Consider the following 25,666-nt stretch of genomic DNA (forward strand, 5'->3'; position numbering starts at 1 on the left):
GAGCCGACACGGTTCTGCGCATTGTTCTTCTCTGCCAGGCATGTACAGTGACATCAGTCTGAGTTCAGGTCCACTACCTTTAGGCTTCACATCTCTCCATCAGTGTTAGCTGTTGTTCTCAATCAGAATCAATCCTGAGCATTTCAGAGTAAAATGAAATTCACCCTTTTTGCATGGGCTTCCAAGACACACGTGGGCAGGGAGATGAAACATCAGGAAAGGCTGAAAACATGCATGACGAAACTTCTTTATTGCTCTGTCGCAGACATTTCCCTCTTAGTTTGCATACCAACTCACGCCAGAAGACGTAAAAGTACGTGACAGAGTGTATCACTACTTTAAAAGTCTACTGCGGCCTCAAAATCCTTCTTGAGTAGGAGACGACGGTTGTATTATAATGGCTAGCGTTCCTGCTAAGCATGACGTCCGTGCCTCTGAGTGTCCTTTCGTATTAAAGGAGAGACCGCCAAGCTTGACGCGTACAGATGGAAAGCCCGGGCCGCCGTGAGCGAGCGCGGCCATCAGCCGGCTGCGGTGGCGTCACGGCGCCTCCGGGTGCCGCTGTTGGCCAGGGCGGAGCGGCGCTGGAGCCGCAGCCGGAGCCGCAGCCGCCGCAGCGTCCTGCCCCCGCAGGCTGCTCGCTCGCACGGCGCCGGCCGGAGCGGCAGCGGCACGGGCAGCAGAGGCGAGAGGCGGCGCGGCGCGGGGAGCAGCGGCGTCCGAGCCGGCGCCGAGATCGCTGCCCTCCGGCGGGCCCTGCGCTCGCTGCGGAGAGTGGCTGGAAGGGACGCAGGGCAGCGGCAGGAGGGAGGAGCGCGGCGAGCGCTGCCCAGAATGGCGGGCAGGCAGAGGCAGAGCCGCGGGCGAGCAGCCGGGCGAGTGCTGCTGCCCGCTTTGCTGCTGGGCTTGTGCTGCCGGGCGGCGCCGGAGCGGGTCCGCTACGCCATCCCCGAGGAGCTGGGCAGAGGCTCGCTGGTGGGGCCGCTGGCGCGGGACCTGGGGCTGAGCCCGGCCGACCTGCCGGCACGCCAGCTGCGGCTCAGCGCCGAGAAGCAGTACTTCGGCGTGAGCGGGGAGAGCGGGAACCTCTACGTGAGCGAGAGGCTGGACCGGGAGGAGATGTGCGGCGAGGCGGCGTCCTGCTCCGTCAGCTTCGAGGCGCTGGTGCAGAACCCGCTCAACGTTTTCCACGTCGAGGTGGCCATCCAGGACATCAACGACAACGCCCCAGCCTTCAGCAAGGCTGTTTTGGACATAGAGATCGGTGAATGGACACTTCCCGGGGCTCGTTTTCCGTTGGAGATGGCCCGAGATACGGACGTGGGCAGCAACGCGCTCCTGACTTACCAGCTGACCGGTAACCCGTCCTTCACCCTGGCCGTGAAAGAGAGCCCGGATGGAAGCAAGCAGCCGGAATTAGTGCTGGAGAGAGCGCTGGACCGGGAGAAGCAGAGTTCCTTTCAGCTGGTGCTGACGGCGGTGGATGGCGGCGACCCCGTGAGGTCCGGGACCATCCAGGTTCACGTCAACGTGACAGACCTCAACGACAACGCTCCCGTGTTCAGTAAAAGCAACTACGAGTCGCGAGTGCGGGAGAATCTTCCAGCGGGGTCGCTGGTACTGCGGGTGCAGGCCACGGATGCAGACGCGGGCTCCAACGGGCGGGTCTCCTACTCCTTCGGCAATGTGCCGGACGGCGTCCGCGCATTGTTCAGTGTTGACAGCGACAGCGGCGAGGTCAGGACGGCGGGACCCCTCGATTTCGAGGAGAAGAGCAAATACAGCTTCGCCCTGGAGGCGAGGGACGGGGGCGGTCTGGTGGCGCACTGCAAAGTGCAGATAGACATCACGGACGAGAACGACAACGCGCCCGAAATCACGATGTTGTCGGTGTCGAGCCCGGTGCCCGAGGACGCGCCGGCCGGCACGGTGGTGGCCCTGTTGAAAGTGCGGGACCGGGACTCCGGGGAGAACGGTCAGGTGTCGTGCGAGCTGTCGGGCGAGGCGCCGCTGTCGATCGTGGCGTCGTCGGGCGGCTCGTACAAGGTGGTGACGGCAAGCGCGCTGGACCGGGAGCAGGCGGCCGAGCACCGGGTGGCGGTGGTGGCCAGGGACCGGGGCAGCCCGGCGCTCTCCAGCCGCGCGGCACTGGTGCTGGAGGTGTCGGACGTGAACGACAACGCGCCGGTGTTCGAGGAGGCCGCCTACAGCGCCTACGTGGCGGAGAACAACGTGGCGGGCGCGCCGGTGCTGCGCGTGCGCGCGCGGGACGCGGACGCGGGCGCCAATGGGCGCGTCAGCTACTGGCTGGCGGGCGGCAGCGCGGGCGCGGCGCCGTACGTGTCGGTGGAGGCGCGGAGCGGCGCGGTGTACGCGCAGCGCTCCTTCGACTACGAGCAGTGCCGCGAGTTCGCGGTGGCGGTGCGGGCGCAGGACGGCGGGGCGCCGGCGCGGAGCTCGACGGCGACGGTGCGCGTCTTCGTGCTGGACCGCAACGACAACGCGCCGCGGGTGCTGTGGCCGGCGGCGGGCGCGGCGGCGGGCGCGGGGGCGGCCCCGGCCGCGGCCCCGTTCGAGGTGGTGCCGCGGTCGGCCGAGGCCGGGTACCTGGTGGCCAAGGTGGTGGCGGTGGACGCGGACGCGGGGCGCAACGCGTGGCTGTCGTACGAGCTGGTGCAGGCGCCGGAGCCGGCGCTGTTCCGCGTGGGGCTGCACAGCGGCGAGGTGCGGACGGCGCGGGCCGTGTCGGAGCGGGACGCGGCGAAGCAGCGGCTGGTGGCCGTGGTGAAGGACCACGGGCAGCCGGCGCTGTCGGCCACGGCCACGCTGCACGTGGTGCTGGCCGAGAGCTTGCAGGAGGCGCTGCCGGAGCTGAGCGAGCGGGCGGCGGGCGCCGACTCGCCGGCGGAGCTGCAGTTCTACCTGGTGCTGGCGCTGGCGCTCCTCTCCGCCCTCTTCCTGCTGAGCGTGGCGCTGGCCGTGCTGGCGCGGGTGCGCCGGGCCGGGCCGCCCGCCGTCCTGCGCTGCCTGGGCGCGCAGCGCTTCTCCGTGGCCGGCGCCGCCTTCCCGGCCGACTTCTGCGAGGGCACCTTGCCCTACTCCTACAACCTGTGCGTGGCGCCGGGCCGCGCCGTCGCCGAGGGCGCTTGGCCGCCGCCGCCGCTGCCCAGCCTGGCCGCGGAGGAGCTTCTCGGCGCGGAGCCCTGCGGGAAGCGGAGCCCGACCAGCAGCGCCGGCGCGGGAGAGCCGCCCGCGGACGCCGAGGCCCCGCAGGTCTGTAAGCCCGCGCAGTCCTTGTCTCTGAGCCTTTCCTAACCTCACGCCGAGGGGCGTGGGCTCTTGCTCGTCCTTCGGCCGCTTGGGCGCCTGCTGACGCGCTGTCATTCCACGAACGAATGAAAGGGCCAACGCTAAGGCTGTGCTATGTGCTAGTTGTTTTCTTTTTTGTGATAGAGCCCCGAACAGAGGGGGCACGTGCATCGCTGCCTGCTGCTGAGTTGCTCTCGAGTGGAGCAGCAAGTCCTAAGTGTAAGCACGGTCTGTACCGTGTAAGGCTGTAAAAACAAAACAAAACAAACCCGAAAAAACAAAGTGGGGCGAAATGGAGGCTGATTGAGAGCGGCCTCCGGTGTGCAGCCGAAAAGCAACGAAGTCGAGAGCGAAGGGCCGTCCCTGAGGAGGACTCCTTGTGAGGGGGGATCTTCATTGCTGCCTTGTGCTATGGCTGGGGGTTTGGGAAACTAATGTGGCTGGTGTCGTTCCCGTGTGACACACTTTTGATCTGCGGAAAGGGTGAGGGAAAAGTCGTGCAAGCACGACTGCTGCTCATTGCTGTGCAACTGGTGGTGCAGATTGTGCTTTTGAACTAACGGGCCAAGACTCGTAATGCTCTGCACGGAATATTAAGAGCACTTTATCTCTACATTGTATCACCGTAACAGAAACATTAATCCCTGCGGTAGAAATAACACAACCACGGGAGGCGTGTCATTTCTTTCTGGTCGTCATCGCCCCTTCCTCGCCGATTCCTTCACGTTATCGAATTAATTGTTTAGGTGTAAATGCCTATGAAGTGCGCAGACCCTTAATTTATGTGGCCTCATGGGAAATCACCCATTCAAGTCCGTTAACTTTCCTGTTTCGGTATTCGCTGCCTCTGTAGGTCTTCCAACAGTTTAATGCTGTAGCCGTTAGGTCAGTGTCGTCACTGAAGCACTCCATTGCTCTCATCCCGTTCTCAAATACTGTCGGGACTTGACGACTAGCGGGAAAATAGGCGCAGAAGAAAAACTGGGAGCAACGCAAAGGTGTCGTATGGCTGCAGTCACCCTCCACCCACAGAATGGGCGGTATGAACGGGAGTATTTCAAGGAAAGTTCCTGAAGCGTGGGTTCATGAGCCTGATATCCTTGCTTTTCCGGGGTGTGTGTGGGATGTGTGTCCGAATATGACGTTTTGTATTTCAGAGCCTGTTTTCTCTTGCTCTCCTTGTAGCAGTCATTCAAGCACGACGAATACAGAAAGTCGTGTTAGAGGTTAAGGTACGGGCTCAGGTGGCTTAGATTCTCAGTTGATTGACCCCACCTTCTTGGGCCTTTGAATGTCTAATCACAGCCAACTGTCGCGGTGTACTTAATTTCCAGCGTGTTCCTTATTGTTGTCCCACAAACGGGGTTGGTTTTCCCGGCCCGCAAGCCAATACCACACAGAGTCGAGGTATTTTTAAATTAATTTCATGGTTGCGCATGAACGGGTGCCTGTCTCAAGACAGCACACCTTTGTCTCAAAACTCCCCACGTTTATCTAATTAAATGATACATATTCATTATTATTTCCCTTAACGATTGGTCCTTTCTCCTTCGCCTGTCACGTAAATTACTGCGCAGACTCGGTCTTCTTCCTTCATGGTCTTCTTTTGAGTAGGTGGTCTCATTTGAGTAGGTGGTCAACGAGTCGGTGGTCGCGATCTCCCCCTGTAGGAATTGCCTCTTACCTACTTCTTACTCTGTCTTGGCAGTTACAGGTGGTTCTTCAAGGTTTATCGACCAGACCACAATCCATTACCTTTTCGACATAAACATGAAGCCCCACTGTCTGATAGTTAGTTGCTAAACCTTAATTATAGTGTATAGTTTTGTTTCCTTATTTTCAATATTAACCGATGGGGTCTGTAGCCAGGACTTTAGCAGTTCCCTGGTTATTTCAATCATATTATGCATATTAATTGATAACAATTTCCCCTCTCTCAGACTTGTGAAGTGTCGATATATTTTAAGAAGTCTCACTTTCTCTCTCTTATCACTAATACATATGGTTGAGATGCCTGTCTCATGATGAAACTCTTGAGACATCCAAACAATATAGAAACAAAAATCACTGTAATAACCAAAATGATTAGGTTCTGTAGTAAACTCTGTAGCCATCCAGTCAGGGAGAATCCGAACTCATGCGGGATTTTATTCAAGCACCCTGTCTCCATTGCCTCTCTTATATTCCTACAAGATTACTTTACCACTGGACTGTGGATTCCAAGGGGCATGTAAATTCCCTTTAATACCCCCAAAACTAGAAATTCCCTCTACGATTTCTACAGTGAAATGGGGTCCTATATCAGAAGACAGTCCTTCTGGAATATGAAAGCTAGGGAAAATTTCTTTTGATAAGGCCTTAATTATTTCTCTAGCCTTCTTGGTACGACATGGAAAGGCCTCTGGCCAACCAAAAAAGGTAGCTACTATCACCAATAAATATCTGTATGAAGTACACCTTGGTAATGACATAACATCTATTTGCCAGTGTTCCGCAGGAGTTATTCCTTGTTTCACAACTTCTCCTGTAACCCTCTTGGTAATTTTTGGGGTGATTAGCACAACAAATAGCACGTCTCTTAACTATTATGTCTGTCAGATTTTACATTTTTGGTCCTACAAGCTATCTTTTTGGCAGTCAATACCAATGCATTTGCTCTTAATAAGTTTTTCGATGCAATCTTTTAAGTAGACTTTCCATCATCTTTTCAGAAAGTAGCAATTGTTTAAAGGTGTCACCCACCATCCCTGATCATTCTTAGAACAATCTAATTGTTCTGGCAATTGATCTTCTCTCTCAGTATATTGTGGAGGTGATGATTCTAAACGAGGTGCTGGAATTAAGCCTCCTTCAAATATTGACTCTTTGAGAGCTGCTTCTTTTGCCACTTGGTCCGCTTTTCGATTTCCGTTTATCATTTCACTGTTCCCACTGTGATGGGCTTCACAATGTGTTATTGGAACTTCCTCGGGTAGAAGAACTGCCTGTAGAAGTTTCGCTGTTTCTTCTCCATATTGAATTGGGGTTCCCTGCGAGCTTAAAGGTCCTCTTTCTTTCCAAGTGGATACATGTGCCTGCTTCGGCCACGCTTCAGCCTTTAAATGCCTAATCTCAGTCAATGGTCGTGGTGTAGTTAATTCCAAGCGTGCTCCTTAGGAACGGAGGTCTTTAAAGCAAAGTTCCTGCCGCTTGGGTTCCTAACTCTGGTTCACGGGGAGGGGGGGGGAATGGGGGTGGCGGGCTGTGTGTCTGAATATCCCGGTTTGTATTTCAGAGCCTGTTTCCTCTTGCTCTCCCTGTACCAGTCATTCAGGCATGACAACTACACAAATTTGGGTTGGAGATTGTGCCTTCGGACTAATGGGATGAGGCTCGTAATCATGTGCATGTGAGACGAAGAGACGTTATTTTACTTGCCATGTCTCGGCGTTAGCAAGTGATATTTCCCGTGCGTTCGGAACAGCACGGCGGCGGGAGGCCTCTGCCTTCCTCCTGGTCGTGATCGCCTCGCGGGTGGAAGGAGAGATGGGCTGGCGAAAAGGCAGCGCAGGAGATGACCGCTGGACGGGCCCCGCTGTCCCCGTGGCGACGGTGCCGTCCCCGCCCGCTGCCCGCGGGAAAGGCAGGGCGGGCAGCGCTCGGCAGCGCTGGGTGCCTGCAGTGCCGGGAGGAGGCTGCGGGCGCCGCTGTTGACCGAGGAGGAGCGAGAGGAAGGCCGGAGCGCTGCCGGCAGCCCCGCCCGCTGCGGCCCGGCTCGCTCGCTCGCTGGCTGGCTGGCTGGCTCGGCGGCCGGGCGGTCTGCGAGCGTCCCCGCGGTGCGGAGCCGTGCTGCAGCGAGGCGGAGGGGCCGGCGGCAGCGGCCGGGAGCGGCGATCCGGGGCCGGAGCCTGAGAGGGAAGCGGAGCCTGAGAGGGAAGCGGAGCCCGAGCGGGAAGCGCCTGGGAAGAGCTTGCGGCGGCGGTGCGGGGCCGGCGGGGCCGCGGCGGAGATGTGCGCGGCGGGGAGGCGCTGGGGCCGGCGGGAGCGAGCCCTGCTGTGGTGCGTCCTGGTGGCGGCGTGGGAGGCGGCGTGGGGGCAGCTGCGCTACTCGGTTCCCGAGGAGATGCCGAAGGGCTCGTTCGTGGGCGACGTGGCCAAGGACCTGGGGCTGGAGCTGCCGGCGCTCCGCGAACGCGGCGTCCGCATCCTAGACAGAGGTAGGACGCAGTATTTCGCTCTGCACGGGAAGACGGGACATTTGGTGACGGCGGAGCGCATAGACAGAGAGCAGCTGTGCCGGCTGGTGGAGAAATGCGTGCTGCGCTGTGAGGTGATAGTGGAGGGGGAAATGCAGGTTTACGGCATCGAAGTGGAAATCACGGACATTAACGACAACGCGCCCAGCTTCCGAGAGGCAGAAAAAGAATTGAGAATGAGCGAGACGACATCCCCGGGGTCGCGGTTTCCCCTCGCCGAGGCCCACGACCCGGACTCGGGAGCGAATTCGCTGCAGAGCTACGAGCTGAGCGGCGACGAGCACTTCTCGCTGGCCGTGCAGGCGGGCCCCGGCGGGGAACAGCGTCCCGAGCTGGTGCTGGCGAAGGCGCTGGACCGGGAGGAGGCGGCGTTTCACGAGCTGGTGCTGAGGGCGAGCGACGGCGGAGAGCCGGCGCGGACGGGCACGGCGCGGATCCGCGTGGCGGTGCTGGACGCGAACGACAACGCGCCCGTGTTCAGCCAGGCGGAGTACACGCTGCGTGTGCCGGAGGACGTGCCCGTGGGCTCCGTCCTCGTCACCGTCACGGCCACCGACGCCGACGAGGGCATCTACGGGCGCGTGAAATACAGTTTCCATAAAATTTCAGAAAGCTCGTCGGAACTTTTTTACCTAGGCTCTGAGACAGGACAAATATCCCTTAAGGAGGATTTGGATTTTGAGGAAATCTCCTCACATGAACTGGAGGTGCAGGCACATGACGGAGGAGAGCTTTTCGACACGGCCAAAGTCGCGATCACGGTGACAGACGTGAACGACAACGCGCCCGAACTGACAGTGTCGTCGGCGCTGAGCGCGATCTCGGAGGACGCGCCGCCGGGGACGGTGGTGGCCCTGCTGCACGTGCAGGACCGGGACTCGGGGGCGAACGGCGAGGTGCGGTGCAGCATCGCCGAGCGCCTGCCGTTCCGGCTGGAGAAGTCCTTTGAGGACTACTACCGCGTGGTAACGGCGAGGGATCTGGACCGGGAGGAGGTGGCGGAGTACAACGTGACGGTGCGGGCGGCGGACGGCGGGTCGCCGGCGCTGTGGAGCAGCGCGGTGCTGGCGCTGCGGGTGCTGGACGTGAACGACAACGCGCCGGTGTTCGCGGAGGCGCGCTACAGCGCCCGGCTGCCCGAGAACAACGCGGCGGGCGCGCTGGTGCTGACGGTGCGGGCGGCGGACGCGGACTGGGGGCAGAACGCGCGCGTGCGGTACCGGCTGTCGGAGGGGCGGGTGCGGGGCGCGCCGCTGTCGTCCTACGTGTCGGTGCAGGCGGAGACGGGCGCGCTGTACGCGCTGCGCTCCTTCGACTACGAGGAGGTGCGCGAGGTGGGGCTGTGGGTGCGGGCGGAGGACGGCGGCGCGCCGGCGCTGAGCAGCAACGTGTCGGTGCGGCTCGTGATCGTGGACGAGAACGACAACGCGCCGCAGGTGCTGTACCCGCCGCCGGCGCCGGCGCCGGGCGCGGGCTGGGCGGGCGTGGAGCTGGCGCCGCGCTCGGCGGAGCCCGGGGCGCTGGTGGCCAAGGTGGTGGCGGTGGACGCGGACGCGGGGCAGAACGCGTGGCTGTCGTACGAGCTGGCCAAGGCGACGGAGCCGGGGCTGTTCCGCGTGGGGCTGCACAGCGGCGAGGTGCGGACGGCGCGCTTCCCGCTGGCCCGCGACGCGGCGCGGCAGAGCCTGGTGGTGGTGGTGAAGGACCACGGGCGGCCGGCGCTGTCGGCCACGGCCACGCTGACGGTGGTGCTGGCCGAGAGCGTGGCCGAGCTGCTGTCGGAGCTGGGCAGCGCGGCGGCGGCGGCGCCGGGCGAGCCGGCCGGCAGCCTGACGCGGTGGCTGGTGGTGGCCGTGGCGGCCGTGTCCTGCCTCTTCCTCGCCTTCCTGCTGCTGCTGCTGGCGCTGCGCCTGCGGCGCTGGCGCCGCTCGCAGCTGCTGGCGGCGGGCAGCGGCGCCTTGCGCGGCGTCCCGGCCTCGCACTTCGTGGGCATCGACGGCGTCCGCGCCTTCCTGCACTCCTACTCGCACGAGGTGTCGCTCACCGCCGACTCGCGCAAGAGCCAGCTCCGCTTGTCGGGCGGCAGCTGCTGCGACACCCTCCCGGCCCGGCCGCCGCCCGACGAGCCCGCGCCGCTGCTCGGGGAGGACCCTGCCGGCGCCCGCCGCGCGGACCCCGCCGCTCCCCCGGTGAGTTCCTCCCACCAGCCCTTCTCCGCGGCGCGGCGCGGCGCGGCGCGGCGCTTCCCTCCGCTGCTTCTCCGCCCTTTCCCCCCCGTCTTCTGCCTCCTGCCTCGGGAGGTGGAGGTAGCGGGAAGGCAAAGCTTCGCTCAGCCACGCGCGGGGCGCTGGCGCCTCGTGCTCCCGGGAGGTGAGCGTGGGATCGCGGCTCAGCGTGACCGTTGCTGCGGGAGGCAGGAGAAGCGGGAGGCTGCTGTTGCCTGCTGGAGCTTCCTCTCAGCGGGGCTTGCTGCTTTTGTCACGTCGCTGATGTGTTACACGCTGTTCACTGACCCAGCCTCTCCCAGAGGACAGCTCCTCTTTTAATTTTAGAGCCCCGAGGTTTCTTTCCCGAAGGCTAGTGAGCAGGCAATGTATCTTCCTTCTCTGTACGGAGACATAGCGAAATCTCGGCGAGGTCTGTGGCGTGGTAGTGGTGCATGTTGAGGGTAAATGGTCTGGGTTCTGGCCCTTTGATGACAAGTGCTTGCAGACTATGAGGGTCAACGAACACCAGGCAAGTTGTGATGGCTTGGAGATGAGAGTCTTGGGAGGTGTTTGTGCGGGGCTGTGGAAGGACACAAGAGATCTGGTTTGCTCCTTTCCCTGTTCGGTGCCCATCTGTAGTATCATGCAATATGAGTTCTGGCTTCCCAAGTAAGTTTGGCCCAAGTCAGACACGTTGTTCCAGCTGCATAGGGAGCCCTGGGAGGTTCCTCCTGTGTGCTCGCACGTTGTGGAGATGTTTCTAACTAACAGCTTAATTCTATACTTATGGCAAGTGCCCTAAAGGGAGCTTTGGGAGGAGCCAGCCCTGGTTTTGTAACCTACTAAACACCTGAGATATGCCATAATCTAGAAGAGTATGTTGTCATCCCTTCCCTTCTGTGTGTGTTAACGTCCCGACTAGCTCATTGTAAAGAAGTGGAAATGGGCCTTTGTGTCTGAGAATGTGTGGAAGACCACATGTGTTACATTTGGCTAACTGTCCCCTACGTGCCTTTCATGCTTTCAGCTGTGAAGAGAGGGAGACTTTCAGAGAAGTGTTCCCTTAAAATACTACTGGAAGAAATGTTCTTGCTTGTCACATGCACATGCTGAGATGTCAAATATTCTCCCTGGTAAGGAGAAGTTGTCTGTGCAGCTTTTCTTTGGGTGGAGTCTATCTGCAAATGATGAAGGTCAAGGACAACCATGTAACCTGTGAAGGGTTTGAGGAGATTTTCAAGATGGTGCTGTGTGTGAGGAGGTGCTGGTGGAGACATGGCATGTGTTTTGTTGATTCCCAGGGTTTATTGTTGGTGTTCTGAAACTGAGCCTGAAGGTGTCTCATTTTTGGGATATTGCCTTGCTTGGACTCCATCTGTCCGAGTTGTGGGTTCATCAGTGTGCTTTCCTGTTGCATGATGTTTCCTGGGAATGGTGGTTATGAAGCATAGATGTAAACTTTGCAACAATGTGGTAGTGTAACATATCTTCCAAGTTGCCCGTGTGTTGAAGAAGGATGATGTTGCCTTTGAGCTGAGACTTTGATGACTGGGTCTTTAACTGAGGTCTGTGTCACGCATGACCTTTAGAAATTTTAATGCTTAATGAAATTGTATGGGATGAGCAGAAAGATCTCTTTGCATTTGTCCATGTTGCAATGCTTGGATTCTGAGACACTGTGTGCCCAACGTTTCTTTCAATGCTGTCTGTCTGCAGAGGTGGCTTTCCTGTTGCATGCTCTTTGGGCAGGTTGAAGTTCTGCCTGTACAGAGACAGGGCAGCTGGAAGACTTTGCTGTGGTACAGTGTGGAATGGCTAAGGGACAGGTTTAAAGGTGTGTCCTAGTTGTTAGATGAGGGCCACAGTTGTGGTTCCAAGTCTTTCCCCCTTTTTATCATCCAAAGAAACTATTAGTGGGAATACAGGTATGGTCTATGGTGTGAGCTGCTGTGTGAGCCTCCTGTGTACTTATTAGCAGGTGGTTCCCTTTTCTGTGTACCTACTACAGCTGACACAATCTGAAATGTGAAGCTACAGTTCTTCCACTCCTGTAGGGTTCCCATTAATGCCTTCTTTCTATGTCTAGGTCTGAAGTTGGGCCTCACTTTGGCTGGTAATCCTCAAAACACTAAAAGGTTAAAAGACTGACAGGTTGTCAGGGTGGGGAAGTATTTTCCATCCATCCCCTGGAGGTTTACAGCTGCCAAGATGTGGTGGGTTAGCCTTGGAAAGCCGTCAGGTGCCCACCAAGCTGCTTTTTCACTCTCCCTCTTCAACTGAACTGTGGAGGGAAAATATGATGAAAGGCTCATGGATTGAGGTAAGGACAGGGAGATCACTCAGCAATTACCGTCACCGGCAAGCCAGATGTGACTCGGGGAAATGAATTTAACCTATTGCCTGTTAATGTCAGGGTAGGAAAATGACAAATAAGAACAATCTTAAAACACCTTCCCTCCACTCCTCCCTTCTGAAACTATGCGGAAGATGGCAGCTGTTAGAGTTGGTTGAAGTGTCCTGTATGTGCCTTTCAAGTTTACAGCTGTAAAGAGAAAGACATTCATAGAAGTGTTTCCTTAAAATACTACTGGAAGAAATGCTCTTGGTTGTCACATGCCCATGCTGAGAAGTCAAATATTCTCCCTGGTAAGGAGAAGTTGTCTGTGCAGCTTTTCTTTGGGTGGAGTCTATCTGCAGATGATGAAGGTAAAGGACAACCATGTGACCTGTGAAGGGTTTGAGGAGATTCTCGAGAGGGTGCCGTGTGTGAGGAGGTCCTGGTGGAGACATGGCATGTGTTCTGTCAATTCCCAGGGTTTATTGTTGGTGTTCTGAAACTGAGCCTGAAGGTGTCTCATTTTTTTGGGATATTGCCTTACTTAGACTCCATCTGTCCAAGTTGGGGGTTCATCAGTGTGCTTTCCTGTTGCATGATGTTTCCTGGGAATGGTAGTTACTGAGCACAGACGTACACTTTCTGTTCAGATTTGAGAGTCATGTACCTTCCCAGTTGCCCAATGAGCTGAAGTAGGATGATGGTGTGTTTGAGGTGATACTTTGACAACTGGGTCTTTATCAGAGCTGCATGTTGCTTATGCCCCTGAGAACATTTTACATTTCCTCAAAGTAGTGTTGTCCTAAAAGCGAATTCGTTACCTGCTGGGCAATAGACCAATATAACACACCCCGGAGATATATTGCTTTTTGTTGGGGCCTGCGTGCTCGGTGGACTTTCCACTAATCAAGCACACCAGATTAATCAGGTGTGTCTCTTTTATACAGTAACTATTGCATATAATTTATTAAACTACTCCTACCTAGTACATATTCAGACTATGTAATGCATATGCAGAGCATTGCATAACCACGACACATCAAAGGCCTTCTCAGCATGCGTCGGGATCTCGGGTGGTCTTTGGTGGTCATATGGGAAGGTTTTACTAATTTCACAGGATTTACTAATCTAAACCACAATTTTCTAAATCTGACATCAGTGCGATGAGCAGAGAAATCTGTTTGCATGCGTCCGTGTTGTCATCCTTGTTCTCAGTAAGGAGAAGCTGCATGTGCAAGTTTTCTTTCAATGGTAACTGTCTGCCGAGGTAGATTTCCTGTTGCATAATATTTGAGCACGGTGAACAATTCTGTCTGTCCCAATAGAGGCCAGGTGAAAAATTTTGCTGTGGTATAATTTGAAATGTGTAAAAGATGGACAGATGGTGTAAAAGTTCAGTTTGTCCTAGTTGTTAGATGAGCCCCACAGTTGTGGTTCCATGCATTTCCCCTTCTTTATTGTGCAAAAGAATTACTTTGAGGAACTGTGGCTTGCTCTTTGGTGTGAGCTCCTGTGTGAGCCTCCTGTGAACTTTCTCCCAACTAGATACCCTTCTTGTGTACCTGCTACAGTTGACGTAACCTGAAATATAAAGCTATGATTCCTTCACTTGTGTAGATTTCCCATTCTTGCCTTGCTTGTTGTCCAGGTCTAAAGCTGGGCCTCCTTGTGGCTGGGAACCCTCAAAACATGAAAAGACATCTTCTAGTTATTGGGCTGAGGAAGCAGTTTCCATCCCTACCTTGAAGGTGTTCAGCTGCCAAGACAAAGACGTTGGCACACTTCTGTTTCCCTACAATGTCACTGAAAGAAATGCTCTTTTGCCTGTGGTTGCCACATGGCCAAAATAGTGGATATTGTCCATGGTGCCACTAAAGGCTGTGAATGCAGAGCAAGGAGGGTGTCAGGCTGGCTCCCAGCCAGGAAACCTGGTGGGTCAATGTGGTTTTGGCTGAGCAATGGTTTGATTTCATGCCTGGTGCCAAGGCCTGTGCCATCATCCAAAGATATTACGTTGAGGAACTGTGGCTATGTTTTTGCATGTGAGCTCCTGTGTGAGTCTCCTGTGGACTTGTTAGCAACTACTTACCTTTTCTGTGTACCTACTACAGTTGACCTAATTTGGAATGTTAAGCTATGATTACTTCACTTGTGTAGGTTTCCCATTCCTGCTTTGTTTCTTTGTCCAGGTCTGAAGTTGGACTGCAGAGAGAAAATATGACAAAAGGCTCATGGGTCGAGATAAGGACAGGCAGAGATCATTCAGCAGTTACTGTCACAGGCAAGACCGTCTTGACTTGAGGAAATTAATTTTATGTATTGCCAGTTAAAGTCAGAGTAGGATAATGAGAAACAAGAACAAACTTAAAACACCTTCCCCCCACTCCTCCCTTCTTCCCAGGCTCTACTTCACTGCCAATTTCTCTACCTCCTCCCCCTGAGAGGTTCAGGGACACAGGGAATGGGGAATGGGGGCTGTGGTCAGTTCACCATGGTTTGTCTCTGCCACTCCTTTGTCTTCACGTTCTTCCCCTGCTCCAGCTGGGGTCCCACCCATGGGAGACAGTCCTTTACAAACTTCACCATCCGAGTCCTTCCCACAAGCTGCAGATCTTCATAAACTGCTCCAGCATGGGTCCTTTCCATGGGGTGCAGTCCTTCATGAATGGACTGCTCCAGCGTAGGTCACCTGCAAGGGTCACAGGTCCTGCGCTGCCAGAAGACCTGCTCCAGTGTGTGATCCTTCCCATAGGGCCCCATGTTCTTCCAAGAGCCTGCTCCAGCATGGGCTCTCCACATGCTCACAGCCTCTTACGCGGCACATCCACCTGCTCCAGCATGGGGTCCTCCATGGGCTGCAGGGTGGATATCTGCTCCACCATGGACCTCCATGTGCTGCAGGGGGAGAACCTGCATCACCATGGTCTTCATCACAGGCTGCAGGAGAATCTCTGCTCCGGCACCTGGAGTACCTCCTTCTTCACTGACCTTGGCGTCTGCATCATTGTTTCTCACACATATTCTCACTCCTCTCTCCCAGCTGCTGTTGCGCAGCAAGTTTTACCTCTTCTTAAATATGTTATCACAGAGGTGCTACCACTGTTGCTGATTGGCTCAGTTTGGCCAGTGGTGGGTCCATCTTGGAGCCAGCTGGAACTGGCTCTATCATACATGAAGGAAGGTTCTGGCATCTTCTCACAGAAGCCACCCCTGTAGCACCCCTGCTACCAAAACCTGGCCATGCAAACCCAATACACAACACAAAGACTTTGATTTACTTCTGTTTCCCTGAAATGTTGCTGAATGAAATGCGCTTTTACCTGCGGCCAACATACAGCCAAAAGTTGGATGTTATTCATGGTTCAACTGCAGGCTGTGAATGCAGAGCAAGGAGGGTGAGAGGCTGCCTTTGAACCAGGAAAATAGGTGGGTCAGTGTGGCTTTGGCTGGGCAATGGTTTGATTTCATGCCTGGTGCCAAGGCCTGTGCCATCCATGCTGTGATCCTGGTTTCCCTGTCGTGAAAGGTAACGGTAGTCCTCTAACATTAATGAAGTGTTTGTGCATGTTGTGGTTTAACCCCAGCCAGCAACTAAGCACCACGCAGCCACTCACTCCCTTCCCCCACACACAGTGGGATAGGGGAGGGAATTGGGGAAAAAAAGAGAAAACTCATGGCTTGAGATAAGAACAGTTTAATAGAACAGAAAGGAACAAACTAATAATGATAACAGTAACAATAATAAAATGGCAATACTAATAAAATGATTGGACTATACAAACCAAGTGAGGCACAGTGCAATTGCTCACCACTCAACGTCCCATGCCCAGTTAGTTGCCAAGCAGCGATCCCCTCCCCAGCCCCACCGCCGCCGGTTATATACTAGGCATGACGTCACATGGTAGGGAATACCCCTTTGGCCAGTTTGGGTCAGCTGTGCTGGCTGTGTGTCTCCTCCCAGCTTCTTGTACCCTGCCAGCCTTCATGCTGGCTGGGCATGAGAAGCTGAAAAATCCTTGGCTTGGTCTAAACACTACTTAGCAACCAATGAAAACATCAGTGTGTTCTCAACGGTCTTCTCATACAGAAATCAAACCATAACACTGTTATCCGCTACTAGAACGAAAATTAACTCTATCCCAGCTGAAGTCAGGACAGCACAATAACTGTGCCTGTAGAACGATGATGGTCCTCCTGCTAGCAGAGGACTTTTTTGGCGGGGACACCTGTGGGAAGTGGAGCCTGAGCACCAGTGCCAGCACAGAAGAGCTGCCCACGGACACTGAAGGGCCACATGTTTATAAGCCCACGCTCTCTCACTGTTTTCCTTGAGCCTTTCTGAACCTCTGTCCTCTTTCCCCTGGGTTTCCCTGGGTGGCGTGGATGGGAAGTGCTGATCTGTGTCTCCAGGAAGGAACAAAAGAAGGAACAGTGTAACCACCGTCCATTCAGAGCAGCAAGTTGACTCTGTTTGTGCTGAGTAAAATGGTAGAAACTAAAACTGGCGTCCCTGAAACCTTTTGATTTCTAGTGAAATCGCCTGACTCTGCATAACAGACTCTGCGACATGGTCAGCTTTGTGTTGCAGAGCTTGTTTTCCTTTCTCAATGCTTTTTCCCATTGGGATGCACTTGGACCCGATTGATAGCATTGGACATAGCTGTTGGTTATTGCTGGTTTTATAATGGAAGTTCAAAAGGAAACGAGTGTGCGGTTCCATGAATAGAGAAATGAAAGTTTGTTCTGCGTAAAGAAAGAAAGGATTCTCCCTGTCTGCCCTCCCAGCTTTTGGAGGAAGGCTGCTGCAGAAATGGCAGGATTAGTGGGATGGATTAATTTTTTCCAGGCATGAGTTCTCTGTGTTCTTGCTGCAGCTATTTCTCACGGTTTATTCCATCCTTGGAGGTAGCCCCTTCCTTGCCTATCGAGGTGAGGGTGGAGATGTTGATGTACAGCTGAGGGTAGAAAAGCATTTCCCTGAAGGGCTGTAGTTGCTATGTCATAAATACAGGATTTTGTCCATCCATACCTTGAAGTTTCCATCCATACCTTGAAGGTTTAGAGCTGCCAACACAAAGACTTGAATAGAGTTCTGTTTCTCTACAGTGTTGCCTAGTGAAATGCTCTTTTGCCTGTGGCTGATACATGGCCAAACCTTGGATGTTGTCCATGGTGCAGATAAAGGCTGTGAATGCAGAGCCAGCAGGCTGGCTCCCAAGCAGGAAAATTGGTGGGTCTATGTGGCTTTGGCTGAGCAATGGTTTCATTTCATGCCTGGTGCCAAGGCCTGTGCCATTCATGCCGTGATCCTGGTTCCCCTGTCCTGAAAGGCAATGACAGTCCTCCAGCAATAAAGCATTTGTGCAATAACTTTCCCTGAAGAACCATGATGCATGGTTAGATCCTGTGTGAAACCTCCTTTATCCATCTGTATCTCCGTGTAACATCTGCGATGTAGAGTTTCCTCATAGTTGTAATTACACTGTCTTTCATGCCTTTGTTTCCTGGAAGGTCAGGATTCATTTTCCCCATTTCTGGATAGTTCTTTGTCTTTGGAGACTCGGAGTGTTGTTTTGCAGCAAATCCTTACATCCCCTGGCAAGCCCTCAGCCACTGGAAGACAGAATTTTATGTATGAGAAAAAGAAAGCAGAAGCTAAAAGAGAATCTGTTATACTTTCTCAGAAGACTTAGCTTGAGAAAGTGGCCTGTGATTAGGCGTTTCCACTTATGGCTTCAGACTTGTGGGAGATGAGCAGGCCACAGAGGAGAAAAAGTGATGAGAGCTGATGAGTTTTTCATAAAAGGACCCCTCCTACTCTGCAGTCCATAGTAAGACTTTAGGGTTGCACATGCAGCCTGATAACGCAACAGCTCCCAGGTGCTCTGGGGGATGAATTTCCATGCCCACAGTGAAGACCGAGACATCTTCCTGGTGAGTTTCTCTGACAGTACTTTTAATGCTTCCCTGCATTGCTTGTCTGATTGTTTTTTTTTTCCTTTTCTTGCCCCCTCCCTGCCCCCTGGTGTTCTATGTATGTAGTTTTAGTTATAAGTAGTGGCATATCTTCATTTAGCAATGCCTTGTGTGTTAGTGCCTCTTGCTCATGTTACAGCTGGTGTGGAAGGCAGGAGATGTAAGGGGGGTACATTTGTGTTCTGGTTTTGTGATGGGTGAATAGATGTAAACAAGACTTTTGAAGAAGTCGCATCTCTGTGCAACACTGTGTGTGACAAAAGAGGAGAAGAGATTTCTCCTAATTGAAGAGTTTGATGACCTAGTCTCTGTTGGGTGACGGCTCGTCTTTTAGTTTGGCCGTGTGCTTTTGAACACTTATGTTTCTTCTGAGAATAGTGGTGAGCAGACAAATGTATGTCCTTTCTTGGTATGATCGTGATGCATTAACCTCTCATGACGTGTGTGCCAGTTATGAGGGTCAGAAGCTAACCTGCAAGTTGTGTGGGGTTTGGAGAGAAATGAGAACAATGACGCAGGGGTAGAACATCTTGTAATTCCTGTGTGAAACCTCGTCTATCCCTGTATTTCTCCATGTAACATTTTGATGGAAACTTTCATCAAAGTGGTAACTACATTTTCCTATCCTTTGATCAGCTTTCAGGATTTGTTTCCCAGAAGGTCATGCTTCATGTTTTCCACTTGTGGATTGTTCTTTTGCAGTTGGAACTGTGAGTGTTTTTTTGCAGCAAATACTGACTTCCCCGGAGAACCATGGGAAGACAAGACTTTTTTGCGTGAGAAAAATGAAACAGAAGTGAAAACTGAGTCTCTCACATGCCCTTATACCTAGATAAAGACCTTTGATAAAGCATTTACGCAGTCAAAAAAGCCACAAGGATTGACAGATTTCCAAAAGCCACCCCCCCTACTATGTAGTCCAAAGTAAGACTTCAGGGCTTTGCTTGTGGGTTCACACCTCAGTCACTTCCAGGTGCTCTGGGAGATGAATTTTCAAGGCAGAGTTGCTGCCAAGCCTCTGTACTTTCCAGTAGTCAAATACTTACCTCGGTGGAGCAAGTCAGAGTGTTTGGGTTTTGTTTATTAATAATCAGAAATGGCTGAGAGATTTGAGCTGCTGCTTTGCAAGAAGGAACTCATGGAGAACATTTGCACAACCCCCTACCCATCACTTACTCCAAGTGGATAACGAGCACTAATGAAGACCAATGAGCATTATTGCATAGCAGCAGTCACCTCTGATCCCCCTCTGGCAAGCTGGCTACTCAGGAAGGTGGTACAGACTGGTGTAGAGTACTGCTGGCCAATCCCACCTACCTGTGGCTTGTTCTTATGTCTCTGAGGACTACAGGGCTACGTGTCCCTCTGTGTGATTTCCTAGCCTGCACAGGCCTGGATGTGTCACAGTAGCAAATCACTAGCCCCAAATTGCTTAGTGAGAGGTACTTGTTTTGGCTTCTTTGGTTTAATTAAGTGCTGCTGAGTTTTGTTGTTCTCATTAAAGGAACACGTGGTGCCTAGTAAAGTCATGCCATGCAGTAAAGGCAAGAGAGGCCTAGCAAACCCTTCTAAATCACTGCAACTTGCCTAGCTTACACCTTGAGGCCTCAGCGACTTGTGGCAGAGCAACTGCAAATCACAGCACTGAAGTACCTGCCCCAATGAGGTCAGATGGAGGTTTTGGGTTTGTATATTAATCACCAGAAATCGTTGACAAGCTTTCAGCTGATCAGGCAGTCCTTGCATGGACTGGCCAGCTGGTGGGACTTTTCCCTAGAAGCTCCCAAAATCACAGAGAGAGAAAAATACAGAATCGAGCCTTATGGCAGGCCTCAGACTTTGGCGTTTCCAGCAAGAGCACTGAAGGTTTTTCTGGATGGAAGAGGAGTCAGCGTCAGGATGTGCACATGGCAAAGAGCCGACACGGTTCTGTGCATTGTTCTTCTCTGCCAGGCATGTACAGTGACATCAGTCTGAGTTCAGGTCCACTACCTTTAGGCTTCACATCTCTCCATCAGTGTTAGCTGTTGTTCTCAATCAGAATCAATCCTGAGCATTTCAGAGTAAAATGAAATTCACCCTTTTTGCGTGGGCTTCCGAGACACACGTGGGCAGGAAGATGAAACATCAGGAAAGACTTAAATCATGCACGGAAAAACTTCTTTATTGCTCTGTCGCAGACATTTCCCTCTTAGTTTGCATACCAACTCACGCCAGAAGACGTAAAGGTACGTGACAGAGTGTATCACTACTTTAAAAGTCTACTGCGGCCTCAAAATCCTTCTTGAGTAGGAGACGACGGTTGTATTATAATGGCTAGCGTTCCTGCTAAGCATGACGTCCGTGCCTCTGAGTGTCCTTTCGTATTAAAGGAGAGACCGCCAAGCTTGACGCGTACAGATGGAAAGCCCGGGCCGCCGTGAGCGAGCGCGGCCATCAGCCGGCTGCGGTGGCGTCACGGCGCCTCCGGGTGCCGCTGTTGGCCAGGGCGGAGCGGCGCTGGAGCCGCAGCCGGAGCCGCAGCCGCCGCAGCGTCCTGCCCCCGCAGGCTGCTCGCTCGCTCGGCGCCGGCCGGAGCGGCAGCGGCACGGGCAGCAGAGGCGAGAGGCGGCGCGGCGCGGGGAGCAGCGGCGTCCGAGCCGGCGCCGAGATCGCTGCCCTCCGGCGGGCCCTGCGCTCGCTGCGGAGAGTGGCTGGAAGGGACGCAGGGCAGCGGCAGGAGGGAGGAGCGCGGCGAGCGCTGCCCAGAATGGCGGGCAGGCAGAGGCAGAGCCGCGGGCGAGCAGCCGGGCGAGTGCTGCTGCCCGCTTTGCTGCTGGGCTTGTGCTGCCGGGCGGCGCCGGAGCGGGTCCGCTACGCCATCCCCGAGGAGCTGGGCAGAGGCTCGCTGGTGGGGCCGCTGGCGCGGGACCTGGGGCTGAGCCCGGCCGACCTGCCGGCACGCCAGCTGCGGCTCAGCGCCGAGAAGCAGTACTTCGGCGTGAGCGGGGAGAGCGGGAACCTCTACGTGAGCGAGAGGCTGGACCGGGAGGAGATGTGCGGCGAGGCGGCGTCCTGCTCCGTCAGCTTCGAGGCGCTGGTGCAGAACCCGCTCAACGTTTTCCACGTCGAGGTGGCCATCCAGGACATCAACGACAACGCCCCGCGCTTCTTGCAAGACAGTTTCCAGCTGGAGATCAATGAGTTAACTTCTCCCGGCACCCGCTTTGCCTTGGGCACGGCCGAGGACGCAGACGTGGGCAGCAACTCGCTGCAGGGCTACGAGCTGGAGGCCAACGGGTACTTCGCGGTGGAGGTGAAGGACAACCAGGACGGCAGCAAGTTCGCGGAGCTGGTGCTGCGGCGCGCCCTGGACCGGGAGAGCGAGCAGAGCCTGCGGCTGGTGCTGACGGCGCTGGACGGCGGCGAGCCGCCCCGCAGCGGCACCGCCCAGCTCTGCATCAACGTCACCGACGCCAACGACAACCCACCCGTGTTCGCGCAGGACCGCTACCGCGCCAGCCTGCGGGAGGACGCGCCGCCGGGCTCGATGGTGCTGAACATCTCCGCCTCCGACGCCGACGCCGGCACCAACGCCCGCATCACCTACAGCTTCGGGAAAATGCCGGCCAAGGTGCTTCAGAAGTTCGTGGTGGACGCGGAGAGCGGGACGATCAGGCTGCAGGAGGCGCTGGACTTCGAGGACACGCGAGGCTACACACTGCTGGTGGAGGCGAGGGACGGGGGTGGTCTGGTGGCGCACTGCAAGGTGGAGGTGGAGGTGCTGGACGTGAACGACAACGCGCCCGAGGTGACACTGACGTCGGTGTCGAGCCCGGTGCCCGAGGACGCGCCGGCCGGCACGGTGGTGGCCCTGTTGAAAGTGCGGGACCGGGACTCCGGGGAGAACGGTCAGGTGTCGTGCGAGCTGTCGGGCGAGGCGCCGCTGTCGATCGTGGCGTCGTCGGGCGGCTCGTACAAGGTGGTGACGGCGAGCGCGCTGGACCGGGAGCAGGCGGCCGAGCACCGGGTGGCGGTGGTGGCCAGGGACCGGGGCAGCCCGGCGCTCTCCAGCCGCGCGGCACTGGTGCTGGAGGTGTCGGACGTGAACGACAACGCGCCGGTGTTCGAGGAGGCCGCCTACAGCGCCTACGTGGCGGAGAACAACGCGGCGGGCGCGCCGGTGCTGCGCGTGCGCGCGCAGGACGCGGACGCGGGCGCCAACGGGCGCGTCAGCTACTGGCTGGCGGGCGGCAGCGCGGGCGCGGCGCCGTACGTGTCGGTGGAGGCGCGGAGCGGCGCGGTGTACGCGCAGCGCTCCTTCGACTACGAGCAGTGCCGCGAGTTCGCGGTGGCGGTGCGGGCGCAGGACGGCGGGGCGCCGGCGCGGAGCTCGACGGCGACGGTGCGCGTCTTCGTGCTGGACCGCAACGACAACGCGCCGCGGGTGCTGTGGCCGGCGGCGGGCGCGGCGGCGGGCGCGGGGGCGGCCCCGGCCGCGGCCCCGTTCGAGGTGGTGCCGCGGTCGGCCGAGGCCGGGTACCTGGTGGCCAAGGTGGTGGCGGTGGACGCGGACGCGGGGCGCAACGCGTGGCTGTCGTACGAGCTGGTGCAGGCGCCGGAGCCGGCGCTGTTCCGCGTGGGGCTGCACAGCGGCGAGGTGCGGACGGCGCGGGCCGTGTCGGAGCGGGACGCGGCGAAGCAGCGGCTGGTGGCCGTGGTGAAGGACCACGGGCAGCCGGCGCTGTCGGCCACGGCCACGCTGCACGTGGTGCTGGCCGAGAGCTTGCAGGAGGCGCTGCCGGAGCTGAGCGAGCGGGCGGCGGGCGCCGACTCGCCGGCGGAGCTGCAGTTCTACCTGGTGCTGGCGCTGGCGCTCCTCTCCGCCCTCTTCCTGCTGAGCGTGGCGCTGGCCGTGCTGGCGCGGGTGCGCCGGGCCGGGCCGCCCGCCGTCCTGCGCTGCCTGGGCGCGCAGCGCTTCTCCGTGGCCGGCGCCGCCTTCCCGGCCGACTTCTGCGAGGGCACCTTGCCCTACTCCTACAACCTGTGCGTGGCGCCGGGCCGCGCCGTCGCCGAGGGCGCTTGGCCGCCGCCGCCGCTGCCCAGCCTGGCCGCGGAGGAGCTTCTCGGCGCGGAGCCCTGCGGGAAGCGGAGCCCGACCAGCAGCGCCGGCGCGGGAGAGCCGCCCGCGGACGCCGAGGCCCCGCAGGTCTGTAAGCCCGCGCAGTCCTTGTCTCTGAGCCTTTCCTAACCTCACGCCGAGGGGCGTGGGCTCTTGCTCGTCCTTCGGCCGCTTGGGCGCCTGCTGACGCGCTGTCATTCCACGAACGAATGAAAGGGCCAACGCTAAGGCTGTGCTATGTGCTAGTTGTTTTCTTTTTTTGTGATAGAGACCCGAACAGAGGGGGCACGTGCATCGCTGCCTGCTGCTGAGTTGCTCTCGAGTGGAGCAGCAAGTCCTAAGTGTAAGCACGGTCTGTACCGTGTAAGGCTGTAAAAACAAAACAAAACAAACCCGAAAAAACAAAGTGGGGCGAAATGGAGGCTGATTGAGAGCGGCCTCTGGTGTGCAGCCGAAAAGCAACGAAGTCGAGAGCGAAGGGCCGTCCCTGAGGAGGACTCCTTGTGAGGGGGGATCTTCATTGCTGCCTTGTGCTATGGCTGGGGGTTTGGGAAACTAATGTGGCTGGTGTCGTTCCCGTGTGACACACTTTTGATCTGCGGAAAGGGTGAGGGAAAAGTCGTGCAAGCACGACTGCTGCTCATTGCTGTGCAACTGGTGGTGCAGATTGTGCTTTTGAACTAACGGGCCAAGACTCGTAATGCTCTGCACGGAATATTAAGAGCACTTTATCTCTACATTGTATCACCGTAACAGAAACATTAATCCCTGCGGTAGAAATAACACAACCACGGGAGGCGTGTCATTTCTTTCTGGTCGTCATCGCCCCTTCCTCGCCGATTCCTTCACGTTATCGAATTAATTGTTTAGGTGTAAATGCCTATGAAGTGCGCAGACCCTTAATTTATGTGGCCTCATGGGAAATCACCCATTCAAGTCCGTTAACTTTCCTGTTTCGGTATTCGCTGCCTCTGTAGGTCTTCCAACAGTTTAATGCTGTAGCCGTTAGGTCAGTGTCGTCACTGAAGCACTCCATTGCTCTCATCCCGTTCTCAAATACTGTCGGGACTTGACGACTAACGGGAAAATAGGCTCAGAAGAAAAACTGGGAGCAACGCAAAGGTGTCGTATGGCTGCAGTCACCCTCCACCCACAGAATGGGCGGTATGAACGGGAGTATTTCAAGGAAAGTTCCTGTAGCGTGGGTTCATGAGCCTGATATCCTTGCTTTTCCGGGGTGTGTGTGGGATGTGTGTCCGAATATGACGTTTTGTATTTCAGAGCCTGTTTTCTCTTGCTTTCCTTGTAGCAGTCATTCAAGCACGACGAATACAGAAAGTCGTTTTAGAGGTTATAGTACGGGCTCAGGTGGCTTACATTCTCAACTGACTGACCTCACCTTCTTGAGCCTTTAAATGTCTAATCGCAGCCCATATTAGTGGTGTAGATAATTTCCAGCGTGTTCCTTATTGTTGTTCCCACAAACGGGGTTCATTTACCCCGCCTGGAGCCAATACCACACAGAGTCGAGGTATTTTTAAATTAATTTCATAGATGCACATGAACGGGTGCCTGTCTCAAGACAGCACACCTTTGTCTCAAAACTCCCCACGTTTATCTAATTAAATGATACATATTCACTATTACTTCCCTGAAGGATTGGTTCTTTCTTCTTTGCCTGTCTTATAAATTAGTGCACAGACTCGGTCTCCTTCCTTCATGGTCTTCTTTTGAGTAGGTGGTCTCATTTGAGTAGGTGGTCAACGAGTCGGTGGTCGCGATCTCCCCCTGTAGGAATTGCCTCTTACCTACTTCTTACTCTGTCTTGGCAGTTACAGGTGGTTCTTCAAGGTTTATCGACCAGACCACAATCCATTACCTTTTCTGACAGAAACATGAAGCCCCATTGTCTGATAGTGAGTTACTAAACCTTAATTATAGTGTATACTTTTTGTTTCCTTATTTTCAATATTAACCGATGAGGGCTGTAGCCAGGACTTTAGCAGTTCCCTAGTTATTTCAATCATATTATGCATATTAATTGAAAACAATTTCCCCCCTCTGAGACTTGTGAAGTGTCGATATATTTTAAGAAGTCTCACTTTCTCTCTCTTATCACTAATACATATGGTTGAGATGCCTGTCTCATGATGAAACTCTTGAGACATCCAAACAATATAGAAACAAAAATCACTGTAATAACCAAAATGATTAGGTTCTGTAGTAAACTCTGTAGCCATCCAGTCAGGGAGAATCCGAACTCATGCGGGATTTTATTCAAGCACCCTGTCTCCATTGCCTCTCTTATATTCCTACAAGATTACTTTACCACTGGACTGTGGACTCCAAGGGGCATGTAAATTCCCTTTAATACCCCCAAAACTAGAAATTCCCTCTACGATTTCTACAGTGAAATGGGGTCCTATATCAGAAGACAGACCTTCTGGAATATCAAACCTAGGGAAAATTTCTTTTGATAAGGCCTTAATGATTTCTCTAGCCT

General features: G+C 55.3%; 3 protein-coding genes across 3 annotated transcripts in view; all 3 read left to right on the forward strand.

Moving 5' to 3' along the window:
* LOC104323151 (protocadherin gamma-C5-like) overlaps positions 1-25,666 on the forward strand; it is a 181,597-nt gene that overhangs the window by 23,204 nt on the left and 132,727 nt on the right. The window lies entirely within an intron of this gene.
* LOC138682412 (protocadherin gamma-B5-like) lies at positions 447-23,424 on the forward strand. Its single transcript, XM_069773205.1, has 2 exons — positions 447-851; positions 20,823-23,424. Exons 1-2 carry the CDS (start codon positions 835-837, stop codon positions 23,290-23,292), a joined length of 2,487 nt encoding a protein of 828 aa, XP_069629306.1. The 5' UTR covers positions 447-834; the 3' UTR covers positions 23,293-23,424.
* On the forward strand, positions 6,494-10,204 carry LOC138682285 (protocadherin gamma-A10-like). Its single transcript, XM_069772331.1, has one exon. It carries the CDS (start codon positions 6,863-6,865, stop codon positions 10,088-10,090), a length of 3,228 nt encoding a protein of 1,075 aa, XP_069628432.1. The 5' UTR covers positions 6,494-6,862; the 3' UTR covers positions 10,091-10,204.

Source organism: Haliaeetus albicilla, chromosome 27 (assembly GCF_947461875.1).
Source record: "Haliaeetus albicilla chromosome 27, bHalAlb1.1, whole genome shotgun sequence".
NCBI lineage: Eukaryota > Metazoa > Chordata > Aves > Accipitriformes > Accipitridae > Haliaeetus > Haliaeetus albicilla.

What these genes read in the sequence shown, in the direction of transcription:
- LOC138682285 (XM_069772331.1), top strand. Translation starts at nt 6,863, where the DNA reads ATGACCGCTGGACGGGCCCCGCTGTCCCCGTGGCGACGGTGCCGTCCC.